Source organism: Pseudonaja textilis, chromosome 1 (genome assembly GCF_049901715.1).
Source record: "Pseudonaja textilis isolate UNSWEBS1 chromosome 1, rPseTex1.2, whole genome shotgun sequence".
NCBI lineage: Eukaryota > Metazoa > Chordata > Lepidosauria > Squamata > Elapidae > Pseudonaja > Pseudonaja textilis.
In genome coordinates this window covers 17,626,815-17,644,500 of record NC_141990.1, presented here as the reverse complement: position 1 = coordinate 17,644,500, position 17,686 = coordinate 17,626,815, and the positions used below count along the sequence as shown (strand labels likewise).

General features: G+C 36.5%; 1 protein-coding gene across 4 annotated transcripts in view; it reads right to left on the bottom strand.

The window, feature by feature from the left end:
- Nucleotides 1-17,686, bottom strand: part of RABEP1 (rabaptin, RAB GTPase binding effector protein 1) — a 56,600-nt gene that overhangs the window by 14,793 nt on the left and 24,121 nt on the right. For all 4 annotated transcript variants that reach the window (XM_026708417.2, XM_087926899.1, XM_087926884.1 and 1 more), the window contains 7 exons: nt 11,408-11,533; nt 10,180-10,383; nt 9,029-9,189; nt 6,799-6,918; nt 4,518-4,653; nt 1,922-2,100; nt 739-864 (listed from right to left, as the gene is read on the bottom strand). In XM_026708417.2, the coding sequence (XP_026564202.2) occupies nt 739-864; nt 1,922-2,100; nt 4,518-4,653; nt 6,799-6,918; nt 9,029-9,189; nt 10,180-10,383; nt 11,408-11,533 (1,052 nt within the window). The remainder of the gene's footprint in view (nt 1-738; nt 865-1,921; nt 2,101-4,517; nt 4,654-6,798; nt 6,919-9,028; nt 9,190-10,179; nt 10,384-11,407; nt 11,534-17,686) is intronic.

Sequence of the window (17,686 nt, the reverse complement as noted above, 5' to 3'; positions counted from 1 at the left end):
TTTTTGGACCTATTCACACAATGTGCTTAATCTGATTATTAAATTAACTATTGTTGGTTTGTACAATATACTGTACAATAAACTGGGTTGGTTCACATAATATTATTTATTTAATTAATTAATTTATATTGCTGCCTATTCGACAGCTTACACCATGTAAAACCATATTTAAAACAAAAAATAAAAATAAAAAACAATAAAAACTAACAAAAAGAATCAAATAAATTAATAAAGTCTAATAGAACAAAATCTGGGAAAAAAATCAACCCCCAACTCCCACCCCCCGCCCCGATGACAGCAGATCACACTAGCCATTTGATGGGCTCCATCCTGCTCTGGGTTCCCCAGGCTCGCTGGCAGAACCAGGTCTTCAGCGCCTTTCAAAAGAGTGCTAGAGTGGGAGCCATACTAATCTCTGGGGGAATGATATTCCAGAGAGAGGAAGCCACCACGGAGAAGGCCCTTCTTCTGGGTCCCACCAGGTATATCTCCCTCAGGGATGGGACCTGCAACATTCCCTGCCTCCCCGCTCTAATGGGTCAGGTAGATGTGACTGGCAAGAGGTGTTCCCTCAGATAACCCAGTCCCAAGCCATGAAGGGCTTTAAAGGTGACAGCCAGCACCTTGAATTGCCAGGAAGCAAATTGGCAACCAATGCAGCTCCTGCAGGAGAGGATATCCTAAGCAAAGAAGAAGCATTTCCAGTAAAGAGAGTACTGTTATAATAACTAAGTTTACCTCTTCACCAGAAAATGGTGGAAGGGCTTCTTCATGAACTGTAGAACAAACCACGTTTGATTCATCATCAGTGCCTTTCTCCTTCTGTTCTTTCCTTTTATGAAGTCTTCTTTGCTCTTCATCCTCCTAGGACAAAAATTGAAAATCAAAGTGGTTTTTTTAAATCTGCAAGATAGAAAATGCTCCCTTTATTCCCCCCCACCTCTCTCTCTCTCTCTCTCACACACACACACACCAAAACAGCATCATTTCAGATTAATACAAATCATTCTTAAAAACTCAGACTACAATATCATCATCTTTTAGTATAATTAACATTTCAATATATCTTAACTTATAAGTTGGCTTCTTTGCGTAAAATATTGGACATCAATAATGCAAACATCAAAAGCCCATATGTAAGTATGGTTGTAGTGATGAGCTACAGTGGCGCAGTGGTTAGAGTGCAGTACTGCAGGCTACTTCTGCTGCCTGCCAGCTGCCTGCAATTTGGCAATTCAAATCTCACCAGGCTCAAGGTTGACTCAGCCTTCCATTCTTCCAAGGTGGGTAAAATGAGGACCCAGATTGTGGGTAGGGGGGCAATATGCTCCCTCTCCACTTAAGAGAGGTCTGTAAAGAGCTATACAAGTCTCTAAGTGCTATTGTTAGTGCTACTACAAGTGGACCTTGACTTACAACCATTTTTAGCGACCATTCGAAGTTACAACACTGAAAAAAGTGACTTAGAACTGATCCCCATTTGCAATCTTCTCAGCCAGCTTTTGACAAGCAAAGTCAATGGGGGAAGTCAGATTCCCTTAACAACCACACGGTTCACTTAACGACTGCAGTGATTCACTTAACAACCATGGCAAAAAAGGTCATAAATCAGGTGCAACTCACTTAGCAATTGCCTTGCTTAGCAACCGAAATTCTGGCCTCAATTGTGGTCATAAATGGAGAATTATTTATATAATTAGAGTGCACATACTTCTTCCGTTCATTCTTTGTATGCACATCCAACCTCCCAACCTTTATCACAATGCATGCTAACTCCATCTAGAGATCTGATGTTATTAAGAATATGCCTCCCAAAGGTGCCTTACATACTAGAAACAAATGCTCCCTTACTTCTACTTACATCTCCCTTCTTCAACTACAAGAAAATTTGGCTACAAATCTCAGAGCTGTATTAGCTAACCTGGTCTTTTTTCTTTAGTTCTTCAACTTGCCGTAGCTGTTCCGAGGTCAGCACCATCTCCATCCATTGCATGTCCCTCATCAATAAACGCTGCGACTCCAAGAACTGGTCATTGGCCTTCTGCCACGTGTGTTTGAGCTGATTATGCTGCTGCCTTTCCTGCTCTAGTAGATGGCATACTATATGAAAATAGACAATGAATTCCAGTTTGAACTGTAGCAGTTAAGTTTGCTCACAGAGTTAATTGTGATAATATTTAATAGCATACTGAGCAGCTAACATACACAATGATTGGAAGCAGAGTAAGCATATTGTTCAAGTAGTCCTCATTTAATGTCACAGTTTATAGTTGTTGTATGGACAGCAATCACAAGATATATAAAATAAAAAAAGAATCTTAAAAACCAAACAAGTAAAACCAAAACTATATAGCTAAAAACAGCAGCAAAATTGATAATAAAGCTTTATATATTTCTAAACATAGGTAACAGTACAAAACTTTCAATATATTCACACATTCAATATTTCTATCCTAAGTAAAACAGAGATAAAATACAGCAAAATGAATCTTTTAAATTTTCTTCAAGACTCAGAATAACACAATAACAGAGTTGGAAGGGACCTTGGAGGTCTTCTAGTCCAACCCCCTTCTCAAGCCAGAGACATTGCTTCTAGTCCTGCCTTCTTATAAGATCACATGATCTCCAATCTATCCCTCTATTAATGCAGTCAAGACTGCTGTGGCTTTTCTGGTGGCTGCAACACACTGCTGGCTCATATTTAAGTGACTGTCTAGTAGGACTCCCAAATCCCTCTCTCAGTTACTACTATATTAAGTAAGGTACCACCTATTCTATATCTGTATATTTATAGGGTTTTTTTTTCCTGTCTAAGAGTGAAACTATTTTTCTCACCACTGAATTTCATTTTGTTAGATAGGACCCAGTATTCAAGTCTGTTGAAATCCTTTTGTATCTTTAGCCTATATTCTGTTGGTTATTTCCACCGACTTGGTGTCATCTCCAAATATGAGTTCCCCTTCTATCTCCTTATATAAATCATTTATGAAGATATTGAAGAGTACTGGGCCTAAGAGCCTTGTGATATACTAATAGCCACTGCATATTTTTCTCCATGTAGATGCAGTTCCATTAAGGATACACACTGGTAAGAACTCTGTGTTGTTATGTTTTCAGTCAACATAATTTTCCATAGTTCTGAATGCCAAATAAAATATAGTTTATTTTCTTAAGTTGTAGCAACCACTACAACAATTGAATTCATATACTTTGTTGCAGCATTAATTTGATGGGGTGTAATTCATTTTTGATGATTTGCTAAAATTGATGTAATAAGAATGTTAATTTTGAAGAGCTCAAAGCTTGATTCATCTCAAACTCAAATCAAAGGTTCTCTTGACGTAAGACTTTCAAGAGAATCCATATTGAGTTCTTGTGGAAGGTATGGGTAAGAAGGAACATCATTAAAGATTTATCTGATGTATAATTCTTTACATCTCCTAAAATATATGCGCATACAATAGGAACTATGAATATAGAAGGCATACTTCAGCTGGATAATCTACAGAATAGATTATGTGGAATCATTCAGCTATATAATAAAAAAGGCATTTTTAATAACAATTTTGTAAGATTCTGTCTTAACACAGGCAAATCAGATGTAAGCCTCAGAAGAATATTGATAGATAAGAAACAGTATTCCAATTTTATTCTGTCTGTTCTCAGTACTCAAGAACATAAGAACAACTCAATTTACTACTTGATATTACTCTTACATAAGCTTACCCTATTTCAACAACATTGCTTTTTTATAGCTCTTGAACACTGAATTAATATTCTTTCTAATTACAGGTAGTCCTTGACTTATGACCACAATGGAGCAGAGAGCAAGACAGTTGTTAAGTGAATTTTTCCCCATTTTACAAACTTTTTTCCCACAGTTAAGTTAATCACTGCAGTTTTTAAATTAGTAACATAATTGTTCAGTGAATCCAGCTCCCCATTGACTTCCCCCTTGTCAGAAGGCCGCAAAAGGTGATCACATGATCCTGAGACCCCAACAACTATCATAAATATGAACCAGTTGTCAAGCATCATGTGACCATAGGGATATAGCAAGAATTGTAAATGTCAAAAATGGTCATGTCACTTTTTCAGTGCTGTTGCAACTTTGAACAGTCACTAAACGAATGGTTGTAAGCTGAGGACTACCTGTACTATTCTCCAGAAAACTATTTGTTCAGATGTCAAATAGAGGGAAAGAAAAGTCAGAAAGAAAAAAAACCTCCACAAAGTACAAAATAGTTCCCTTAATATGCATTACATATTTTAGAAAAATAAAACTTAACTTTATGTATGGTACACACTAATTGTAAATTAAAGACTAGCTTCTGGTTCGTATGAAGCTTCCTTCTTTCCTTGGATTGTGGGCTCTAAGAGTTATTTTTTCAATATGAGAAGACATTACACTGCATTTAGTAGCGTATTATGGGCGTACAACTTAGCTTGAGCATGTAGTTGCATGTTCTAAATCTAATTATTATTTTCCTATTTTTAGCCCAGAAAAAAATCCATACCTTCATGAAGTTCCTTCCGTAATTTTTCTGCATCTTCTTGCAAAACAGACTTTTGAGTGTTCAAAACAGCCACATACATTTCTAGATCTGTCCTACAGGATTTCTCGGCTTCCAAGTAGTGATTCAGTTCTTTAACCTGAAAAACATACAGAGAAGCAAAAGTTAATGGTTAGCATAGATATTTATCAAGTATATTTCTAAGCATGTTAGAAAAAGTAGTTAGTCAGGAACTGTTATACTGATATAACAGTAATACCTAGGTCTTGGATATTACCCATATTGGTGCTTAAATGTTTGTGAATAAATTTTCAGTATTTCTGTATAAATACAGTATGTTCTAAAACATGGCCTGTTCTTCACACAAGTCCTAAAACTAGATCAACAGTACTCAATGAAATAATTGTCAAAAACATTATGTTTGTTCATTGATTTATTCAGGAAAATCATTCAAAGGTATGATATCTGTTGTTCTCCTTAGTGCTAGACTAGAAAAAGACAAGCATGGTTTCAAAACTTAAATAAGAAACACTGATAATTTGCACTGCATGGTAATAGCTGTAATTCACTTCTCTGATAGCTAAAAATGAAAAAATGAAAGTGAGATTAAATATGAAATCAAAAATAGTGATAACAGGTAGAGCAACCAGAATTAGAATTGACAAGGAAGATATTGGAATAATGTTTAAAATCTGTCTTCTGGGATAAACTATTAACAGTAAGGAAATCAGCAACCAAGAAATATGCCGTAGATTAGTATCTGGTAAGGTAATACAAAGGCCTCAGAAAAAATATTCCTTGACGTGTTGATACATACAAAGTTCAGAATTATATCCTTAATTGTTTTCCCTGTGACAGTCTATGAAGGTGAATGTTGGATTTTGAAAAATACAGAAAGAGTATTCACTTTTTCAAAGTTGATATTGGAGAAGATTCTCAGGAATACTGTGGATAGCAGGGAAGACAAACAAATGGATCACAAATCAATCCAAGTTGCCACTGGAGACACAAATAAGCAGGCTGAAATTGTATCTTAGACCCACAATGTAAGGAGAAGCTCTTTTGAGAAATATATGGTGTTGGGGAAGAAAAGAAGAAAACCAGCAGTAAGATGGATGAACCTGAATACAGTGGTAACAGGTGCAATATTCGACAGCCTGAAGGGCCAGTTGGGGCAGATTATCCTACATGATCATGAATGAATGAATTAATGAATGGAAGTTGGTGTCTTATTTTACTTCTAATTAATTTCCTATTTTTAAAAAAATACAAAAGGTTGCTTACTTTAAGAACCTTTAGCCCATACTTTAGACTCTAAAATGTGTATTGCAAGTTATATAAAGGCCGTATATGTATATAAGTATAATAATGTATAATTAAGACAAGTGAGAATTTTAAGATGACAGCTGTTTGCTTTACTGGTATCTGCTGCTTCAGTTTCATAAGTTAATAGCATGCAAAGAACTGTGTGGGGAGGATCATGAAATGTCTCCACTACAGTATTTGTGAAAAGGTCAACTCTACAGTGAAAAAGATAATGAACGCTGCTTCCTTATCTTTTAATATTCACTTGCTAAACAAGTTCTATAATCCTCTGCTGAAAGCAAATATTAAAAGTTATTAAGAAAAAAGGAATGATGTACCTGGGATATCTTGAATATTAAACAGCAGAACTGCTATTAGTTTATTAGAAAGAAGATGCTATAGGAAATAAAACCTGTCACAAAATACCACTTAAAGGCAATCATTTTCTCTATTCATGTAATATGCAAAATTCCAAGGGAATATTGCAATATGTTGATAAAAAGCAGAGGGAGGGAGAAAGATTTTAAGTGCGGTATCAGTTTTCTCAAAACATAGTCTATTTTTTAAATGCCATATATACTTAGCTTATTAGGATTGAATGTGAGGCCCAGGCATTCAAATCTTCATTGAGTTTTAACATTCTCTAGTAAACATCTGTTTTCCTAGTAAATTTAAAATGTATTCAACAAGATACAGATGAAGCAAAGCTACAGTTCTGAGTTTTGAAGAAAGCAATAATGTCATGGCATGGACAGGGTTGAAGGAGAAGAAAGGATAAGAGATAATTGTATTTTTAAATATATTTATAATAGTGACAATACTTTGCTTACAGAAATCTCCTATGGTGTCACCATGTTTCCTGTCCAAAAAAGCATGAAAATGGCATGCTACAAAGCAAAGAAACAATATGTAGTGTTGATAGATCAGTAATTATTATACTCTTCCTCAGCATTTATTGTTATTATGTTGTTTTGCTCACCTTTGAAGCTTCCAGCTCTTTTATTCTTTCTTCAGCTTCAGTCAGTTTATCCTTTAAAGTTGCAATCTCCTTCTCCATGGGCATCACAACTGAACGAAGTTTTTCGGCATCTTCTTGAGCCTGAAATCAATATTAAATGATACAATAACTTTATTTGTGACCTGATTTCAGTCACCAGTCTAGTGACTGAATCCTAACAGAATCTCAGTACTGTATCAGTTTTAGGTAACAGATTTCTTGTGTGCTGAATGTATAAAAGACACACTGACACACATTGACAATTTCAAAGCTACTTGGGTTTCAATTAGAACAGATTGTTCCACTTACTTACAATTGGTGTTTCAATATAATGCTATATAAGTAACTCAAACAAAATATAAAGAAAACTTTTTCAAGAAAATCATACAAATGTAAGAACAAGATGGGATGTTATGAAGACAGTATTAAAAAGTGAGTGTATAAACCAGATTAGCATGATAAAAAAATATCAGCATAAAAGACCAGTTAGCTTTATTTAGAAATTAATAATTTATTAGTAAATTGTAACAAAACTTAATCAGATTGGTTTTTTTTTTTTTACAAAGAAACAATAAATCAAAAGAGAGTTTAATGGTTTGGAGACAGATAAAATGTCCTCTCAGATTATTTTTGCCAAGAGTAATTTTACTACAAACATGTAATGAAAATTCTAGAATACTGTACTGGCAAATAAATTGAAAAAAGCTAATGAGAAAAATAAATAAGTGAAATTAAAAATAGCAAAGATCAAATTGTGATCAAAATTAAAGGTATAAGTGAACAATTCAAAATTTTCATCAATTATATTTCTCAAATAATCCTTCAATAAAAATCAATCAATATTTAAATAAATTAACATTCAGCTCCTGAGATATACAATTTATGGAATCTTTTTTCCTATTTCAGAAATCACTTAAGTCTTGAATATTATTTAAACTGCAAAATCTCATGGATTGTTAGGGAAATTTTATAAGACATTTAAAGATATTTTAGTCCCTGAATTTCTATTTTTATGCAATAATTTGCATCAAGGGGAACCTTTACCCGAATCTTAGAAATGTTCTAAGATAATGTGGAATAAGAGAAAAATCTCCAGGATTTGGCATTTTATAAGCCCATCTCACTTCTCAATATGTATTATAAACTGTACACTAAATCGTTAACCAACCAACAAAAAGTGATTGTAAGTGAAATTATTCTTATGGATGGCTTTATTCCAAACTGTAATACCCCTATTAGAAAACTATGAAATATTATACAAATTGTAACATAATAAATCTTCATTAACCACATGTTCTTTATATACATTTAAACCTTTGATTCTCTGGATATACGATTTTTAAAATAAAAATTAGTTTAAATTTGGCAGGCTTCTATAAGTTGATCAAACTAAAGCCCAGATATGTCTTGACAACTAAGATTCAGACCCCATTATTTTAAAGAGATACCAAGCAGGGTTGTCTTTGATCACCAAAGTCTTGGCAACAGCAATTAGATCCAACAACCAAATTAAAGGGATAAAAATGGGAGACATCTTTTAAATCTCTTTGCAGATGATATGATCTTAATTCTCTCAAATACTTTTCTTCAGCTAGTTATATTAAGAAGGAATTAAGATGACTTTGTAGAGGTATAAGGACCATCAGCTAATCTTCATAAATCACATTTGATGTTTATTTGTACATCCCCAAAAAGTCAAAAGGAAATTTCCACACTTTTAGGGATTCCAATAGTATATAAATCTTTAAAATATTTAGGTATCACTATTACTAAAGTATAATTAAAATCTTTACATACAAATAATTATATACCAATATGGAAGAAATTAAACAAGGAAATGAAAAACTAGGCTTTAAAATATTTCAATATTTTGGAAAATTTTCAGTGATAAAAATTAAAAATGCTTGCATGGAAAACTTTTTATTTCAATGATTCCCAGTGGTGTTTTCAGATCAGCCTTTAAGACACTGGCAAAATAATTAAATAAATAAAATATATTTTGCTTTCATGCACAAAAAATGAGACTAAATAAAAGCGTTTTTATATAGAGCTCAAAGCTTAGGAACAGTGAGGCTAGGACCAGCCCAATTTGTTAATCTACTATCAAGCGGCATATGATTTTATTTTTTATGGAACGCTGGCTGCAGAGTTCTGGGAGTTGAAGCCCACCGAAGTTGCCAAGGTTGAGAAACTCTGCTCTATCCTGACTAACCTTCTTCATTTCATTCTCCAAGTTTTCCTCTTCTTGACCTTCTGAAAGTCGCCTTCTAAGCTCTGCTATTTCCCGTTCAACGTTCTCTCGATATTGATTCCACTGAGATCGCTCTTGTTCCAACCTGTGATGAAACTGGCCTTCATATTCACGGACAGTTTCTGAATAATAATAACAACAAATCATCTTTGCTGACAATCATGTTACAAGACTACCAGAAGTGAGATTCTTAAGCATATTGTTTGATTATACACCTAAAATGCACCAATCCAACAAGGCCGGGGTCAGTCTGATAGTTTACTGGAATAAAATCTCCTAGAACAGAAAATGGCCCCCTCACTGAATCTGTACAGCTTATGATTAAATACCAAGTTTGGAGTATGTTTTCCAAGTAAATATAGAAAATGTAGATGCCGTAGTTACACCTGAAAAATTCAAACCTCATTGTTTGTTCTAGTGACAGAAATGACTATGTAAACTTTTCTACACTGGAGAATATTTCAGATATTAACAGTAAGTGCAAGATGGATACAGACGTACCATAATTCCTCATGCAGTTATCAACAATTCTTTGTTTTTCAAAAATATATTCACAGTTCTACATCTGATAATGAAATAGAAAATCTGTGCAGGGTACAAATCAAGAGTTACAACTAACTGCCACTATACATACATACTTTTGTATATTACAACATTGTCAGTAAGAACTGTTTTGGCCTACCCTTCTTACTAATATGGTCATTTTTCAAATACAGCTGCTTCAGGTTGGAGGAAATAAATTTATTTATTTATTAAGTATAAATCCTACTTTTAAAATAGAATATACTACTAGAAGAATCATAATTTTTATGATGTTCATTTATTTATTTTTGAAAGTCTTCTGAACCGACTTTTAACACAAGCAGGATAGGTATTTCTAAATAACAAGAAAAAATATGAAGCCACAAAATTAACCACAGAAAATGCCAAACAATGACCTCATATATCAAATCATTCTTCTGAATCAATTTAGTGTACTTTCCTTTCTACAAGAGCTATTTGAAGCAGGCAGTTTTTCCATGCAGCGGTTTGGAGTAGCAAGCCTATGTATCGGAGATAGTATGAAACTGGCCAATCCATTCAAACAATCCATCCATTTTTATTAGTCCTACCTTTCATTATTGCCTGCAGAGAGGCAACATCTTCCTGCCACTGTTTCTTTATGTCATCAATAGCTTCCTGTTTAGTATTTTCAGACACTGTAGCAACGGCTTTGATGTTTTCCATTTCAGCCTGTGCTTCCATGAGCTGCTTTTGAAGTTTCTCCAGATTGTCATGTGCTGCCTGCAATTCTGCATTTTGCTTCTTCAGATCCTCTTTAAAAACAATAGGGGATAGTTATATAAACATTTATTTATTTTAGAGATTCCTGGAGCCAAGGGGAAAAACCTCCCACGTATTGCTAATATTGGATTAGTTCTAAGCAAATCAGCATAAATTCTACACCCAGTTTACTACTCTAGTATGTCTCATTCTCAGTTTCCCTTCCAACTCTATGATAAGCTTGAAATATTGAAACCTATGCCGTTGTTTTAAAACTGCTTTTTATGATGGAATCATATTTCCTAGTATCAGAAAACAGACTTTATACTTACCATGAACTTGCCATCTTAGGATGTTATGAGGAGCATTTTTTTAATTTTGAGACCATGCTCTTCTTGAACAGAGTCAAGTGTGCTTTCTGCAGGGAGAAGCTGCCCGACCTTTTCAGATTGGATTGCCCTAGAAATAACCTACCATAACCACATACCAAGCTATAGTTATAGACTTCTACACACTCAGCTGAACACCATATCAAAAACAAATAGACATTCTTTATTAGTCAAGGTGCTTCTACTCAAACAAAATGGGATGGGACCACAGGCTCACTGCAAATTCTTCAAGATGATACCCACTACTTTAAATCAGTCTTGTGTTCATTAAAGTTATACAGAAAGAAGTTGCAATTGGTCATAAATGCAGCGTGGTAAGTGCCCAGAGTGCAGTCACACAACCACAGAAAGTGTTGGAACAGCCAGAACTTTGAGGTCTGGTCATAGCCACCATTTATTCTATGCTGTTGTAATTTCAAACAGTCACTGAAAAGCTGGTCGTAAGTCAAGGACTATGTGTATTCCATTCTAAATAATGTGCTATGCTTTTTCAACTCATTTTGAAGCCTAAGATTTATGAAGGGTCTTTATGTCTTGTGAGACAGACAGTAATGTTTTTCTGTGTGGGAAAGATCCTCACATATATTTTCTCAAACAGTACATTCCCTCAAAAAATAATAATTCTCTACCTAGCCATCATAGTTAATAGTTGATATTTTTACATCTACTTAAAATAATTAAACATTACCTTCTTTAGCCAGATACAGTTCTTTAAACTTGGCTCTCTTTTGATTAAATTCTTGCTCGAGATTCTGTTTTGTACGTAGAAATTCAACATTGACTTTCTCTAGTTCAGCTACTCGTTGAAGAAGAGCTAAAAGTGAATCAAAGAGAAACAATCATGACCATCAAAAATACTGCATATTTCTTTGAAGAAAATTATTACAAACAATATTGTTGCAAAGCTATTTAACATTCAGATAATACAAGAGATACCATGTAATCTGTAATATTCAGTAAAAGTGTTCTTTTGGTTGTACCATAAAACTGTATAATCCTATTTTTCATCCCAATCTGCCATTAAGGCCAAGAAGGGATCAGCAGAGATTCTTATCTAGCCGCAGTATCTTAGTATTATGTAGAGGTACTGTAGTCATAACTATGTGGAGTCCTTTCACCTTGAAATATACAGAAGATCACATATGCAATTTATTCAATTACCGTGTTTCTCATATAATAAGGCCGGGTCTTATTTTATTTTTTTTGAGCCCCGAAAAAATGGCTAGGACGTCTTTTCGGGGGTGACTTAATTTCCCCCCCCCCCTTGCATCTTTGGGTGGGTGGGCGGCGACGGCTTGGATTTTGACCTCGGCGTTGGTGGGGCACTTCGTATCAGGGTCAACGCAGGCAGCACCATATCCGGGTGTGCCACAAAAGTACTTCCTAACGGCAAGCCCCCCCACCATCCCCCCCCATTTTGCATGTTTTAATATAGGCCTTAATTTGGGGGGAGGGGCTTAATTTCATTTCATGCCTATAAAACATACAGGGACTTCCTATTGGGGGAGGCTGTACTGTTGGAGAAACAGGGTATTATTATTGATATTTTATGTCACTTCAATTAGTCAGATTTCAGCACCTTACAAGGATTTTAATTTCAGCAACATAACATGTAACATAACACAACCAGATGCTATTTTAAAAAAGATTTCAATTACTGGTAATTCAGGAAGACATAATAAATAATAGTATCATGAACTTTCAGGGATCTAATCATAACATCCCCAGTTCACAAATGCCTGCTTAAATAATTAACAAATGCTTTATAAATGTTAAGAACAAGAACACAGGGTCTTTCTAACAATAGCTAACAAAGGGAACGCCTTGAAATTCACAATGCATGGCAACCCGTACAATACTCTCCTCCATCATATACGTTTCTACAGCTTAGGAGGAGACATGGCTTGGCACAAACACCCAGTTTGTATGCAGAAGATTCATTACCAGCACCTCTGTTTATGAGGGTCAGGCAACAAATGATAGGTAACCTCTTTGTTTCAGATACTAGAGGCTGTTGTTAGAATAAATTGTCAGAACAAATGGTCTGAGCCAGCATGGAATCAGCACATTTTCAGTCACTGTAACAATGGCACCCATAACAAATTTTGGTATATTTCACCACTTTCCCCCCAGAGTATAGTGTATATTCCAAAGCATTTCACTGTCCTTATGAGAAATTTACATAACAGATCAGAAGCCTCAGTACAGACAGAAGATGCCAAAACAGACTGGCTCCAGATTGGCAACGGACTGTGACAAGGTGTACAGGTAGTCCTTGTTTTCCAACTACAATTGGGACCAGAATTTGTGCTGCAAAGCAAGTGAATAATTGCAGTTGATAGGGAAGAACAGACTGACGCTCAATCCTGACAAGACTGGCTCTGGATATTTGGGACCCCGGTCCTGAAGATTCTCTATCTTAGATAGGGTGGCAGTTTCCCATTTGATACTATTGCAAAATGTGGAGTTTGTCTTAGATTCACAGCTTCAGCTCAAGGAGCAGGTGGCATGTTTGCATGGGGCTGCCCTTAAAAGCCATTACTATGGCTGGTCTAGAATGTCGAAGTGCACGTAGCAAGGGCATGGCTCAATATGCCTATGTTAGATCACTGCTCTGTGAGCTGCACTGGTCACCAGTCAGCTTCTAAGTATAATTCAAGGTGCTGGTTGCCACTTATAAAGCACTGGTGGTTGAGGGAGCATCTATTTCCAGTAGTTTCTTTCCATCCAGCAAACTCTGGCTGAGTGAGTTTACTTCTGGTAAATAATGCCATGTACCAGAACCTAAGAAGTATGTATTGTCTGTAGTAATACAGGGCCTCTGAAACAGCAACCCCTAAGAGATTCATATGACTCCCACCCTGATGGCATTCTGAAAACCTGGCTATCCTCCAAGGCTTTAGATAGGGAGGTTGTTTGTTGTGTACGGTTTGTGTGCTGGACACGTAAGATCTCTACTCTTGCTTTTATTGTTTCTTGCTTTTTTTACATGTAAGCAACCCAAAATCATTAAGGAGTCAGGCAGCGTCTAAATTGTATATATTAATTATACCCTTTAAAATCATACTGCTCTACAGCAAGTAACTATATTGACCACAGAAATTAGCCCATCCATATCCTATTTCTATTCTCAGTACAATAATTGCACTGATTTCTACAGTGAAGCTCTCCAATTTAGTAAACCTTTCAGAGTAATTTAACAGCCATTCTAATGAAAGAGTTACACGACCAAGCATTTATTAAGACTTTTAACAGAAATTCCCTACTTATCAGATCCTTACAGTTTTCTGTAGCTGCTTTCTATGGTTCTTGTATATTTAAAAAAAATGGTGGCTAATAATTAGAAATCAAAAGCAAATTTGCATCCCTATACTGTACCATTAAAATAATATTGCTTGAGAGAACCAATATAAACTCTTCTAATTATAACACTTCAACAGCTCTGGAGCTATTACTCCTGAATGACCTTTATTGAAACATTCACTCTGTTGTCAAAAACCACAATCTAACTGAAGTGGAATTGTTCACAGCATGAAGTTTGGCAGTTAAAAAGCAGTAACATTCAAACTCCCTCACAATTTCCTCTCTCTATAAATAATGAATAATTTAACAATACAGGTGGGGGAGAACACATGATAGCCTTAAGGCATTATTTAGCAACAGGGGAGGGTCAGTGATTTCATTGCTTCTGAAAAATATTACTGTACACGTCTCCTATTCTTTTCATTGCCTAGCTTTTTCTTCACAATCCTTGAGGAATGCTGAATAGCAACACCCCAAAAATGGCTATTGAAAGGAAGAAAAACCAATAATATCTCTTACTGCATGGTCGAATACATAGGAATATACAAAATTTTGATTTACTTAATTTCACTTGGTGTGTTTCTGGACCTGGCCTGATACTGACTACTTTGATAAACCATTACAGATAGTCCCTGACTTACAACAGTTTACTTAGTGACCATTCAAAGATACAATGGCACTGAAAAAAGTGATTTATGTCCATTTTTCACACACTTTGTAGCAGCCCCATGATCATGTAATCAAAATTCAGATGCTTGGCAACTGGTTCATATTTATTACCGTTGCTGTGCCCCAAGGTCATGTGGCCACCTTTTGAGATCTTTGGACACCCAAAATAAATGGGGAAGCCAGATTCACTTAATAACCATGTTGTTAACGTATCAACTGCAGTGATTCACTTAAGAACTGTGGCAAGAAAGATGGTAAAATGGGGCAAAACTCACTTAATGTCTCAATATCATAAATTTTAGGCTCAATTGTGTTTATAAGTCAAGGACTACCTGTACTTGACCGGATGCTCTCTGCAGGGGGATCTAAAGAGAAAATATTAGCTTACATTATTAACTTTTGAATATTTTGTTTGTTTGTTTATTTATTTAGGAAATTTATTTGTACCCATCTCATATTCAATGACTTGGGCGGCTTACAGCATAAAAATATTGAAGCATTAAAAAAACATAATCAACAATCATAGAATACTGTGGATAAAATCATTAACAAATACAAACTACTAGCACCAGATGAGAAAGAGGGGAGTCAGAGACACAGAGGTGGGGAGCTGGGATTCAGTGGTGCATGGTTGGCGAGGTTTGGGGAAATTCTTGCTGTGATCTGTGGTTGGGCCCATCCACCCGCCCTTGTACTATGCTTTCCCTAAATAACTAACTTTTCCCCTGCCCAGGTGAGTTCCGTACTGCCCTGCTGTACTCATTGGAGCTGCCTGAGTCGATTAGCTGCCTGTTTGAAGCTGCGTTGCAGACCCAAAGCAGGCGCTCACGACCAGCGAACCCCTTGTCAATGAAAGTGCAGCCCACCTCTGGTGGGGTTAAATTTTAATAACCACTTCAAGGGTGAAGCTCCCGCACTGGGTCTCGAAACCAGGTCTTAAGGCTCTTATGAAACGTCATAGAGCCAGGTCTTAAGGCTCTTATGAAACGTCATAGAGCCAGGTCTTAAGGCTCTTATGAAACAGCCAGGTCTTAAGGCTCTTATGAAATGTCAGAAGGGTGGAGCCAATCTCACCTCAGGGGATAAGAAGTTCCAGAAGGTGGAGCTACGCCAGAGAAGGCTCTTCTCCTGGAGCCTGCCAGCCCAAATTCCTTGACTGATGGGATCTGCAGTATGGCCCTTCTGCCAGCATAGGTGGGGTGGGCCAATCCCATCAGGGTGAGACAGTTCATCTCTCTTAGTTTAAACCACAACAGCACGATAAAAAAGGAACAATTTCTAAAATCTTTGTAATGAACTTTCTGCAATGGCATAGACTCCAAAGGAAGCAATTTGTAAATATGCTCCTGGCAGATAATTTCTGAATATACTATAGCCATAAATTTCTAGATGTGCCCTTGCCCCCAAAAGTTTGCTAATTTGCAACATCCTGTGGACTAACTGCAGACAAATACAGCAAGTACTAATATTCTTCATCAAATCTTAATCAATATACTCCTTGCTATCAGGCCTTTACTTGCAGCTTTCTATTCAGATAACAGATAACAGATAATCAGAGTTGGAAGGGACCTTGTAGGTCATCTAGTCCAACCCCCCGCCCAAGCGGGAGACCCTACACCATTTCTGATAAATGGCAATCCAATCTCTTCTTGAAAGTCTCAAGAGATGGCGCTCCCACAACTTCCGAGGGCAACTTCTGTTCCATTGGTTGTGTTCTCACTGTCACTCCTTATTTCCAGGTTAAATCTCTCCTTGTTCAGTTTCCATCCATTATTCCTTGTCTGGCCTACAGGCGCTTTAGAAAATAGCTTGACCCCTTCCTCTCTGTAGCAGCCCCTCAAATATTGGAAGACTGCTATCATGTGTCCCCTGGTCCTTCTCTTTACTAGACTAGCCAAGCCCAGTTCCTGCAACTGTTCGTTGTATGTTTTAGCTTCCGGTCCCTTAATCTTCCTGGTTGCTCTTTTCTGCACTTTTTCTAGAGTCTCAACATCTTTTTTACAATGTGGTGAACAAAACTGAATGCAGTACTCTAGGTGTGGTCTTACTAAGGCTTTATAGAGTGGTATTAGTACTTCCCTTGATTGTATCCCTCTGTTAATACAAGCATTAGCTTTTCTGGCTGCTGCTGCACACTGCTGGCTCATATTTAGCTGGTTGTCCACTAGGACTCCAAGACCCCTCTCAGTTACTGCTATTGAGCCTGGTTTTATCCAGTCTATATGTGTACTTTGGGTTTTTCTTGCCTAAGGGTAGGACTTTACTTTTCTCTACACTGAATTTCATTTTGTTAGATATGGCCCAGTGTTCTAGTCTGTCAAGATCCATCTGGATCTTGAGCCTATCTTCATGGGTGTTAGCTACTCCTGCCAGCTTATTCAATTATTCAAGACTCCCCAAGGTCCAAGCTTTTGTTTTCTCTTTCATAATCTGTTTAACCAACATTTTTAGTCAGCTGTAGAGTTAGAGGTATGTAAATGTTGTCATGGGTTTGCACTAGGGCTCTAAGTAACTATACAGTTACTAAGTTCTATAGAGGCACACAAGTTACAATACTGTTTCAAAGTCTGGAGAACCTTCATTACTATGTTGGAAGTTAAAACCCATCCCTCTCCTAGGAAAATGAAATATTTTAGGGTATACTAAAAAAGCAGAATATTTCACCTAAAAAGAGAAGTAGAAACTCAGAAGCAGAAACTCACCTCAGAAGCTCATCCCCACCTTTGTTAATGGGTGGGCCATTAAGGCCTGGGCCAGAGTATTCTACTTAACGAAGGCCTCTCCCCATCTCACCACCTGGCCTGGGAAGATTACATCAGCCAGCACTCAGGTGAAGCCATGTGGTCCAGACAAAGCCTACAAACTTAGCTAAGACCTCCACCTCTGGGAATCTGACAGCCAATGGGATACATTTCTTGCACAGGAACAGGAAACACTAAGGTAGGGCCCAACAGAGGGTATATAAGGGACTCTCAGCCTCTCAGCCCTCCGTTCT